The 12,904-nt window shown below is 31.0% G+C and overlaps 1 protein-coding gene across 1 annotated transcript in view; it reads right to left on the bottom strand.

Moving 5' to 3' along the window:
- The window catches only part of LOC110023391 (26S protease regulatory subunit 7), a 28,082-nt gene extending 18,003 nt beyond the window's left edge, over window positions 1-10,079 (bottom strand). Inside the window, exons 1-2 of the mRNA XM_020722794.1 lie at window positions 9,811-10,079; window positions 3,412-3,493 (exon numbers count right to left, since the gene is read on the bottom strand). Of these exons, the coding sequence (XP_020578453.1) occupies window positions 3,412-3,493; window positions 9,811-9,894 (166 nt within the window). The 5' untranslated portion in view covers window positions 9,895-10,079. The remainder of the gene's footprint in view (window positions 1-3,411; window positions 3,494-9,810) is intronic.
- Window positions 10,080-12,904: the final 2,825 nt, after the last annotated feature.

Genomic DNA, 12,904 nt, shown 5'->3' with positions numbered 1-12,904 from the left:
CCCAACATCTGTCAATCATACAACTTAATGCCCAACGATGACGCCATGCTTGAGCTTTATTATATTAAATAAATTCATTAGATTCTCAAATTACAATTAGAGACTCCTTTATACAACCCATAATGAAATCATAAAAAAATATGCATATGCAAAAATGGTCTGTTTATACACATAATTCTAATATAAATTAAAATTAATTTCTTAAACTTAGCAAGAGAAAATCAAATCAAACAAAGCCTTCATTTATGCTTTAACTGCATGCATAGAAAACTCAACAAAAATACCCATAGACAACAAAAAGTAAAGAAAGTAACTTGTAAAACATATTCATCATTATTCTCCCAGCTCAATGTTCATTATATTAAAGATCCAACTATATGAAAGTTACTTCACAGATCACAACACATACAAAAAGGTGGTTCACAGGCAAGTCCAAAGCTATTAGCATAGATAGTAGGTAATGTAATTTTTAATTTTAGAAACATGAAGCAAACAAAGTTAAGTCCGAGCACCAATTTTCTATTAACAAAAAAAAAATTGGGAAAATTACTTATCTTTGAAGCATGAACAGCAATTTAAGTAAGGGAATTTCTATACATACCATATAATTCTTAAACATTTACATATCTAAACATATATTATTATAATTACTTACATAATTCCCTAATCTCTAAATCATACAAAAAATAACACTAACATTAGCTTATCAAAAGTAAATACAGTTTCTCATGCATATGTTTTGATGTGGTTTAAAGACTAAAATGTTATACAAATAAATATAATGATTAGGTGGAAGAAATGTAAATACATAAGAATTATGAGGTATGATTGCATTAAATATGATCAGTTCCAACATATAACAAAATAATCTTTTTAAGAACAGCACATTTTTGCCTTCTGAGGAAAACTTCTAAGTTCTTTTAGCTTCTACTCATCCACAAAATATACATTAACACTGTCATTGTCGGGTCCCAAGCCCCAGATATGAAAATTAGAGGGTTGTGTTAGGTAGTAGACAACCATCGTGAGATTTGTCAAAAAAATCATGACATTAATCATTTTGATTATTTGTAAATGTTAGGGAATCCCTTGGAAGCGATGCACGGTATGGTCTGAATACAGTGAAAAGTGTGCAAGGGTCGTTATACCAGCATCCAGTGTATTGTCAAATAAGCAAGGGCTCTCATATTACGGATGAATGTGGGTAAAAAAGTTAGTTTATGAAACTAATATTACGATAAGATTTTGGAATATAGGTATTCACAGGTAAGTTAATGGAATTAGTTGATATTATGATTCATAGAAATATACATACTTTAGGTATTCAAGAAAATAATGGGTTGGCGAAAAGGCTAAAGAGATTGATAACTTAGGTTTTAAACTTTGGTATTAAAGTAAGAGTCTCACTAAAAATGGTGTACGTGTAATTAAAGATAAAAGTTTGAAAGATAATGTTGTAAAAATTAATAGAATTTAAGTACAATTATAGCCCTTAAGATTATTGTTGAAACTAGTATTTTTAATATTATAAGGGCTTATGCTCCTTAAATAGGTTTAGATATAGGTTCTAAAGAAAAATTATGGAATGGTCTAAAAGACTTAATACAAATGATACATATTGAAGAAAGAATTTTTAATGGAGAAGATTTAAATGGACATGTTGGTAGAGTGATATAAGATTTTAGAAATATTCATGGTGAATATGGTTTTGGAGTGATTAATGAAGAAGAGAAATATAGGTGAATGAACTTAGTGATCTCGGGATTAAACTACGGTTCTATTGATAAACTTTTTAATAAAGTTTCTAAAAATATGAATGATCTTAGTGATCACAATATCGTTAATAATAATAAAATATTTCATTTTAAACATCGCATTAATAAAAAAGAAGTTAATGATGTGTTAAATAAAACCAATGGTAGAAAGTCTGAAGAACCTCATGATATCCCAAATGAACTACGGAAATATAGAAAATTTGGGAGATTCTAGGCTTACTAAACTCTTTAATATTATTTTAAAAACTTAAAAGATGTCTAAGGAGTGAAGGAAGAGTATTGTGGTCCCCATTTTTAAGAATAAAGGGAATGCACAAGAGTGTGTAAACTATAAGGAATTAAGTTGATGTGTCGTACTTTAAAATTATGGGAGAGGGCAATTGAAAGTAGATTAAAATGTATTATAAAGATTTCTCATAATCAATTTGGATTTATGTCGGGCGGGTCTGCTATGGAAGCTATACATTTATTGAGAGGTTTGATGGAGAAGTTTAGAGATAATAGGGATGATCTAAATATGATTTTTATTGATTTAGAAAAAGCTAGCGATAAGTTTCCAAGAGATATCCTTTGGAGAGTTCTAGAGAAGAAAGGTGTTGATATGACTTATATTCAAGTCATTAAAGATATGTATACTAGAGTTGTTACTTGCGTTCGAACAGAAAGAGTATTGACTAAATATTTTCCTATTTCAGTTGGATTACATCACAGATCGACTTTAAGCCCATGTCTTTTTTGCTTTAGTTATGGATGCTCTTACTCGACATTTACAGGATGATGTACCTTGGTATATGCTTTTCATTGATGATATCCTTCTCATGGATAAAACTAGATAAAAAGCTCAAAAAAACTTGAATTATGGAAGTCTACATTGGATTCTAAAGGTCTTCATTTGAGTAGAACTAAAACTGAATTCATGAAATGTAATTTTAGTAGTAGTAGCTCTAGTGACAGAGTTGTAACTATGGGTGATTAAATCATTAAAAAGCGTGAATGTCCTCTATTGCTCAAAGTGATGGTGATATAGATGGGAATGTTATTAGCAAATTTCAAGTTGGTTGGTTGAAGTGGAGGAAAGCTTCGAAACTATTGTGTATTATGTGATAGAAAAATACCGCTTATACTGAAAGGAAAAATTTTATAAGTTGGTGATGGTGGTGAGAGCTACAATGCTAAATGGCGTTGAATATTGGCCTTTAAAAGAGAAGCATAAAACTAAGTTAAGTGTTGGCATAAAACTAAGTTAAGTGTTGCCGAGATGAGAATGCTTAGGTGGATGAGTGGCTTTACACTTAAGAGAAAAATGTGAAAAGAATATATAATGATGGGGTTGGTGTAGCTCTAGTGACAAGCAAAATTAGAGAGTCGTCTTAGATGGTTTGGTCATCTTAAACGTTGACCATCTGATTAGGAGAGTAGATGTTTTATATTTGATTTATGTTAAGAAAGGCAGAGGTAGACCAAGAAAGACTTGGCATATTGTATAAAAAATGAAATTAATTTATTATAATTAAATGAAAATATGACACTCAATAGGATGCAATGGAGAAAAAAATTCACGTAGCCGGCCCCACTTAGCGGGATAAAAGTTTGTTGTTGTTGTTGTAGTGCAATAGAAATGAAATACATAGCATACCACATAAATCATTGACCTTTTTTGCCATGTCTTTTATTTCCTTCTCCGCCTTCTTGATGCTAGCAGAATAAGGTCCTAAACCCTGTCAAAAAAATGTTGGATAATGATTATCTAGTTCAATCATAATTCATAAAATAATAAAAGATGCACGACACATAAAATAACCCATAAATTTTAAAATTTGAGAAATTTAGAAAAATCCTTTTGCAACAAGATTGAAGATGGAATACCCACGCAAACAAACCAAAATACAAAATAATCAAAGAAATACTATACAAAACATAAAAACCATAAAATAGTAGTAAATAAGAATTTAACCTGGAGATGCAAGTGATCCAAATTTTAGGAGAAATGCTAGTGGGTCGGATGCACAAATAATTAAAATTAAATCATACCCAAAAGCTTAAACCTATTAGACCTATGAGTGGGAACTAATTTTTTTCAGTTTGATAACATATTTTCAGCCTTATAATGTGGGACTAAACTCAACTCTTTAGAGTCTTTATATCCTCCACCTCACACGAGAGCTCTCTAAATTGCCCATTGCTTTCTTTCAAACAGAAACATTTTAATATCAACAAATAGCATGCATTAAATACCCACTCAACTATGCTACGATGTTGTTAAACGCCCACTTAGAACAACAAAATTTGACTAAAACTCATAAGAGCACAAATCACACGAATCAAGTGATATCAAATAGCGTATCGAATAAGTCGTGACCAAAATTCAACCATAAATAGTAAGCATATTTTTGACCCAAAAGCTTAAGTTTATGTTAGAGAGCCTATTGTTTGGTACTTTCACACCAATATATTTTTCAGCAATCCATTGTGATATTTAAAGCCAATATTCTCATGTGCCTTGACTCAAAGTACAATAGATAATCCACAATAAATTATGCTAGAAGCATATCAAACCAATTAAAATACCATGTTATGAAGCATTGGTTATACTGTCCTCCAAATTAGCTTAATTCAATATTTTTGTACTTTTTGAAAATCAAAAAATAAAAGTGGGCTACAAAACATACATGCAAATATAACCTAGGTGTGAAAGCAAACATAAAGAAAGGGATTCTAAATATCAATAAGTTTTCGTATGATGCACTATCTACATCTTAAAAGTCTAGCAACATAATATCTTTAAAATGTTAATATATTGCCAAAATATAAAAGTTGACAAGTCAATCAATAAAACTTCTCAAAAACGCATGTTGACCGCTGCTAATATCTTTGAAATGCTGAAAAACGTGACCATAAAACATTCTTAATCTCATGCTAACACTTTTCATCACTCACAACATTGATGATGAAACTTTGCGTAGCAAAGCAAAGTGGCCACAAAACCCCCAAAGTTAAACAATTACGCACAGGTAATCGCCTCAAAAACTTGCTCGCTCAATAATGTTAACTGAGATTTTGAAATAGTGTAGTAGTATCAACTACAAAAAAAAAAAGCTTGTTGGTTCTATTTTAATCGTTCAATAAATATCCAAAAATAGGCTAATATTTACTACCAGCAATACTCGGCAAAGTAAAAATATTTAGAAAAGCAAGATAATTCCTGTATAAACTAGATAAGAGCTTTAACAGAATATACCGACGATGGATCTAATGCTCTTAATGTGAATTAAAAATGCCATTCAAATCATACGTTCATTAGTCAATTTTATTTAGAAGAATATTTTTGTGATATATGCAGTTTAGGAGTAGAGGGAAAAAAAGTTTGTGTATTTACTATTCAATAGAATAATCTCATCTAAATACTGACAAAAATAATATAATATCCTAGAGGACCACCATAATAAAAGCACTTTTATAAGACAATGATAGTTCTAACACTCTCTCTCAAATTAGAGCATACATATCAGTTAACTTCTAACTTGCTGCACAATTTTAAAATTTGAAGTGGCCCAAAAAGAAAATATATACAAGCTGCTCGTACACTAACACGGGTAACAATTTTCTTTGACAGCCCATTCTAAATGCAATGACAATCAGCATCACTGTTTTTTATTCTTTCATGAAAAATCGGATTATTGAAAATGCAATTAGTTGCATGATTGTCACAGTATAATAATATAGGCTAGGTAGTTGAAAAATCAAATTCCTTTGTTAGTTTTTTGGCCCATATTATCTCACATGTGGAGTATGTCATTACCCTACCCCATGCATCAATATTGGACTCGACTACCATAATCTATTTCTCACTTTTCATGTGATCAAACTTCCCACAACAAACATAACAATACAGGATCATCAATTGATGTTTGTTGAGGTGTGTTTTAATTGTTAGAATTTTTTTAAAAAATTTTACGGTTTTTTTAAAGATAATTAATTAACTTAATTTTATGATTAAACACCCTAATCATATCCTTGGTGTGAAGTGTTCTTTCTTAAGAACCTCTTGATATATCAAAGGTTATGAATAATAGCTTACAATTGTTTTCATTACAAGCATGGATGAGTTGACTTAAAACTTACAGAGCAAATAAACATAAGAACTGAACACAGTAATGTAGATAAATGGCCAACCAACCAATGATAATGAAAAATATCCTCAAACAATTCTTCTAAATTAGTTATTCTATGATTTTCAATGGGAGTGTCAACAAGTTTGTGACTTAAAGTTACCCATTTCCTCGAGGAGATAAGTAGCACACTTTTGGTGAGATAGTAAGAAATGTTTTTTTGTAAGCAAACTCAATACCCAAAACATATTTGAGACAACTTATATCTTGGTTAGAAGATAGACTTTGAAGAAAAGTATGACATCAATTACCCCTCTTGATCATTCCCTATAAAAATAATGCTATCAACATAGATTACCAAGATGTATAGACTATGTGGTCTGTTTAACTAGCAAAAAGTGATTCGTTGTGCTGCCATGAAGGCCAACCTCAGCAAAAATTTTGCAAAACTCATCAAACATTGCATGAGTGCTTCGCACAAGCCACTAAATAGTATTGTTAAGCTTATAAACTCCAATCTTCCACGAGATACATGTTCCGGAGCTTGTTCCATATAAACAGCCTCAACAAGATCACATAGAAAGAAAATTACAATCAATTTGAAGTGATGATCAAACTTTAATGACGGTGACATAACAAAGTTTAAAAAAATAGTCTGGAAATTTAAAAGTAAGTGATTAAATTCTTTAGCAGTAAAGTAAGCCTTCTATCAATTAATTGATCCAACCTAATGACATTTTATAGTTTTAAATCCATTTATTAAGGCTTTGTTTAATGCCAAAGGAATGAGAAATAAGAACTCATATGAGAAATGCAACCATTTCAATATCCATGTCATGCTTCCGTTGGGGATTTAGAAATGCTTCATGAATAGAAATCGAGGAAAAAGAAAAAAAAAATTGAAGAAATATGGTCAAGGAATACATAAGATTGAAAATGATGACCAAGCCAATTACTAACCTCACAATTGACAGTTGAAAATCAGACAACAAGATAGGAGGTGGATGCTCCACCTGTTGGGACAACGAGAGAGTGTTGTCCTCAAAGAAGAGAAGATCCTCAAGTGTAGAGATGGAGAGGAGATGTAGATAAATAAGCAGATGGAGGAAAAGCACAAGGAGATGAGGATTTTTTTCAGAGAAGAAAAATAAGGTGATTACTCATAAAAAAGGACACATCTACATAAGTATAAAAATTTTTGGTGAGCGGGACAAAATATTGATAACCTTTTTGAGAATGAGAGTGACTTGAAAAGACATATTAGATGATCCAAAAAAGAAATCTTGTCTCATCTAGAAATCGCAAAAAAGACAAGTAAAAATGCTTGGATGGAGAGACAAATATTTATGCCCTGATTCAAGAAAGGAAAGAAGGAAACTTCCCCTAGAACAGTATAGGGGAGATGATTAATAAGATACCATGAAATTAAAATATAATTGCGCAAGAAATAATGAGGAATATTCGTATCAAAATCAATATATAAGCAAAGAAGAATAAATGGCAACGCTTGCATTCAACAATCCCATTATATTATGATGTACAAGGATTAGAAATTTGATAAATGATGCCATTATTAGCAAAGAAGAATAGATGGCAATGCTTGCATTCAACAATCCCATAATATTATGATGTACAAGGATTAGAAATTCGATAAATGATGCCATTATTAGCAAAAGAGTAAAAATGGGATTCCAAATATTCAAAAGCATTAATAGTATGAAAAATTTTAATCAAAAGTAAAAACTAACTTTTATTTCTTGAAAAAAAATATCTCAAATCTCAATTTCAGTAAGTAAGCCCGAATAACACAAGAATGGTCATAAATGACAATTTAATTAAAAAAATTAAAAACTAAAACTTATATCGGTACGGACATGACTACTGGGCCTAAATCTAGATAAAGGTAAAAAGATTCAATGATTATATTTAGGAATTTTCCCTAAGACAAAAAATAAATATCAAACACTATAGCCAAACTTTTTTTTTAAGGCCAAAAAGGGATTTATGGCATTGTGCTAAGTGGATATTGGATAAGAATGTGCACCATTCTTTATTAAAAAAAAAAATTCAATAAATGTATGTGATGCAACAAGTCCTGACACACACCAGCATGTGAAAAAAGTCATGGAAAGATACGAATGGTTCATAAATATTGAGCTGCAAAACACGGCACGACAATGATAAAATAAGAAAAGCACTAGTTTATCCGTAAATTGGTGCTCAACGACAACTAATTCAAAAGAATTTAGGGATATCTGAGCATTTAACATTTTCATATCCTTTTAAAATATGAAAAATAAAATGACACATAAATAATCAGTCTAAGTTACTTAATTTAAAGATTTTCCACTAATTATATTTCTAAAAAATGTAATAACTATAATCATTATGGCGAACATTATGACAAATGCCCAGATAACTCCTCATCCTTCTCAAAAAATTAAGGATTTTATGGTATATCAAAAATTCAGATAAAAGGGATCTTGAAATACTAAGATCAAATATTATTATACGGTTATTCATATCGATTGCTGACTGCAAGAACAAGAAACTTAGTCATGCAAGATAAGTGACCAATTCTTCTAATGATAAAATTAGAACTCATCGCGAAAGAAGAAAAAAATATTGTCTTCATCAAGCTTATCGAGAAAAAATATTGTCTTCATCAAGCTTATCGAGAAAAAAATATTTCCTTGTGAATATTTAGAAGTAATTGCATTGCAAATAAGTCATTACAATCAAAAGAGTGGGCTGCATAAATGCTAATTCTTCGTAGAAATTTATGAGTAACAGGAATGCCATCTATGTGGAGTGTTGGCATCAAACCTTATCTAAATGTAATTGATGTTTAAAATTGCTTGGCATATGAAATACCAGATTACATTCCAACAGGTGCATAAACAGTGATGCGGTGCCATTCATTGATCCATCACTGAAAGCTTAAATTAACAAGCTGCTTCTATTTCAAACTTAAGTAGTTCAAATTTAAACTGTATTTTGATAGTCATCAATGGTGTATTTTGTTTAATTTTTAAGAAAACCTCATATTTTGCAAGGCCCCATTTCAAAAGAAAAAGACGGGTGCTAAAAAACTCCCAATTTGACACCCCTCGGATCCTCCATGTAGTTTCCTCGTACAAGTATTAAATCAAGAAGGAAGTAAACCCAAGATGGTTGTAGTTTAGGGTAACAATAAGCTTCAAATATATGAAAGCTCTAGATTAGGTCACTCCGAAACCTCATCAATTTTCTTACCTGACAAAAAACATAATAATCGTCCTAGTGTTCTTTTTAATGAGGATAGAAACCAATCCCAAATATTTTACAATGCCATTTACATACTTTAAACACACGCATAGAGCAATGGAAATACTTCATGCCACTGTTGAACCAAAGATCTATGCCCTAGTCCCGTAGATACCTTTGTTGCGCCAGTTAAACAGCCTCGGCTTAGCAATAAAATTTTACCTTTACATTAGAAGAGCAAAACAGCACAATTTGAAAATTACAATTTCCTTTCTGAAATGAGAACTGTAGGACTGATGACTTCTCAACTCAAGCATAACCAGTAAGCGATCAGCTATGCAGAATTATGCCATCAAATCCCTAGTTAAACAAACTGCAATTAATAGCATATTTTCGAACCTTTCAGTACTTAATAATGAAGATAATAACTTCCAAATTTTCATTCCTTTCTTAATAAGTAAGGAATCCTAAAAGAATTGCCCAAAAAGCCTAGGTTATAAATGTGCGAGGAAAGGTACCCACACAACCTCAAACATTTTCTTTAAGTTTTCACAATAATCAAACAGCAGTATACAAGTCAGAAAAAGATTCTAAATTTCAGATCATGGTAATTCCAGCAGATCCACTGAACTAATAAAATATGATAAAAAATGAAAGAACGATCAAGGACGGCAGCATACATATGTTTTGAGCAGGACGATGTCATCCTCGTCAAGAGGCTTTGGGTTCTTCTCGTTCAATTCATCTTCGGGCTCCGGTGCCATGGCGGACGGGACGACGGCGAAGACTTTTCGGAGAACTAGCAAAAAACCGAGGCCCAACTCCCGTGCTTCCTCGCTGCCTCGTCGTCTAGAGTTTCGTGACTGCTTCGTCGTCTAGGGTTGCGGGGGTAATGCGGGAAGGGGCAGATGAGGGTTACGGGTGACAGATGTGCAGGGGTGGGGTGCAGGGTGGGTTTCCTTAATCAAATGGTATTTATAGACTTACTCATATTTTTAATCATTTACATTTCCACCATCTAAAATTTTAATATCACATTCAAAATATTATTAGTATTTTTTTAATTAAAAAAATATATTTTTCATATATAATCTTATAATATCATGGTATTATTAAATGAAAATATGAGATATGTAAAAAGACACGAAAATGTAATATATATTTATATATGATTTTTTTCTTTAATTAATTAACAAGTACTTTAAATTTGTTGCATGTAATGAATTTAAATATGAATTATAAATTAATTAGAATAATAACTGGTGAAAAATATGATTTAATATTTTTAAAAAAATTATCAGTCAACACTATTAATATAAAGTTAAATAAACTGCATCCAAATATGTTAAATAGAATTAAATTAGCCTTCAATTTTAAGTTGATTAATTATAATTTTATTGATAAAAGGTATTATTTATGATTTAATAACCACATACAAATTATTATATTAATTTTTTAAATATTTTATAATTGATTATTAATTGAAATGTTATTTAATTTAATTATACTCCCAAACATTGAACTCAACTTAATATTTTTTTCAAATTTTTTTAATAAATGAAAGAATTGTAACATCTAACTATTCTTATGTTTTTTAATGTTCTTGGCCAATAAAATGAATTTCAATTTCATTGTTAACATTACCATTAGAATATTTTTTGAGTTGATGAACTTAAATTCAAAAATAAATAGTCAAACAACTCGCAACATTTATTATGCTAAAAGGTTTTAGAATTTTTCCATTAAAATTTATTAAATTTATAAGTTATGAGATTTACTAAATCCTGATTAACTTAAATTCACTCTAATAAATAGTGTGATGTTAATTAGCTCGACCCAAAATCCAAAGATAATCATGATAGACCAAATATTTTTAAATATCAAGCATGATATTTAGTTATTGTAAAATTTGGCACTCAAAACTTTAAGACCGATCAATTTGACAAATAATACATAAAATATTATTAATTTTGTTGAATCTAGATTTACCCTCAGATCACGGTCAAGGACTCCCTATCAAATCTCTGATATTTCTAAGCTATTTCTCCGAAGGAATATCTTATTAGACATTTTATAATGTGTTGTGTGTCCTATATATGGTAAAGGATGATCGTCTTCATACTAGAGGTCATGTTAATGATCATGGTGGATGGTTGTATTTTCAGTTTTAATCATTGTAACCCTCTTTTTACAAATCTAATAGTAAATGTTTGTGTCTCTAAGAGACTGTGGGTTGGTTGTACTCTTTCTACTGAGATGTGGTCGTTAATTAGTTTATATAGTTTAGTTGTCGTCTTTGGTTGTGGTAGCCCTAATGCGTATTGAAAAGGGCATTCTTTTAGCTCATGGACGAGGCTTGTGTGTGCAACCATAGATTCCAAATTTTGTATCTACGACACTTCCTTCTAGAAATGGTTTTAAACGTCCGTAAGATTCTTTGTATTCTTGTCACGACTGTAACAATACCTAAGAATTGTTTCAAGGATTGTGTGCGTTGAAAAACTGCATTATGAAGATCCTTTCAAACTTCATAAAAGATGTTGGGTTTTGATCAAGCAACCCACAATGCTTCCTTAGCTCTTTAAAATTTGATAATCATTCCTAATGTTTGTTTATGGCGGTTCTCAGCTGCCTAAAGTTGTCTTTCGATCGTTGGCACTCATTTGATCAAAGCTATTGGCCTTGTGATTGTCTTAGAAGCTACCTTTCTCTTGTACAAATTTATTCACAATAACAACAACAAGCCTGAATCCCACTAAGTGGGATCAGCTACATGAATCCTTTTTCATTGTGTCCTTTTAGTGTTATAATTCTAATAGATTAAGATTGTTTTTAAAAAATGTGCCCAAGTTTTTTTAGGTCTACCCCTGTCTTTATTAACATAAGTCGCATCTAAAATATACACTATCCTAGCATGATCATCAGATGGTTGACGCTTAATATGACCAAACTATCTAAAATGACTATCTCAAATCTTGTCCAACACTGAAGCTACACTAACCCTACCATAGATATATTCATTTCGCATTTTGTCTCTGAGTGTCAATCCACTCGTTCACCTAAGCATTCTCTTCCAGCAATATTTAGCTTTGTTTTATGCTTCTCTTTTAAAGACTAACATTTTGTGACATAGAGCATTACGGGTCTCACCAAAATTTTATAAAATTTTCCTTTCAGTTTGAACTGTACTTCTCTATAACACAATAGGCTCGATGCATTCCCCCGCTTCAACCAACCAACTTGAATTATAGTAATAATATCCCCCTCTATATCGCTATCACTTTGAACAAAAGATTAGACATATATAAAACAGTCACACATTTTAATGATTTTATCTCCCATAGTTGCAACTATACCACTGGAGTTACTACAACTAAAATTACATTCAATATATTCGGTTTTAGATTTACTCAAACGAAGGCCTTTACACTCTAATTTAAACCGCCATAAAACAAGTTTTTCCTGCACTCTTTCTTTAGCCATATCCACAAGAAGGATATCATTAGCGAAAAGCATACAACAAAGTACATCCTCCTGTAAATGTCCGGTGAGAGCATTTTTAACTAGAGCAAAAAGTTATGAGCTTAAAGTCGATCCCCGATGTAATCAAATTACAATAGGAAAATACTTGGTCAATCCTTCTTCTGTTTGAACACAGCTAATAAATATGTTATGCATATCCTTAATGACTTGAATATATGTCATATCAACACCTTTCTTCTCGAGAACTCTCCAAAGAACTTCACTTATATAACTCTACCATAAGCTTTTTTT

This window comes from Phalaenopsis equestris, unplaced genomic scaffold, assembly GCF_001263595.1.
Source record: "Phalaenopsis equestris unplaced genomic scaffold, ASM126359v1 Scaffold000224, whole genome shotgun sequence".
NCBI classification, from domain to species: Eukaryota; Viridiplantae; Streptophyta; class Magnoliopsida; order Asparagales; family Orchidaceae; genus Phalaenopsis; species Phalaenopsis equestris.
Note: the sequence above shows the minus strand (reverse complement) of the source record. Positions and strands in the feature narration are given on the sequence as shown.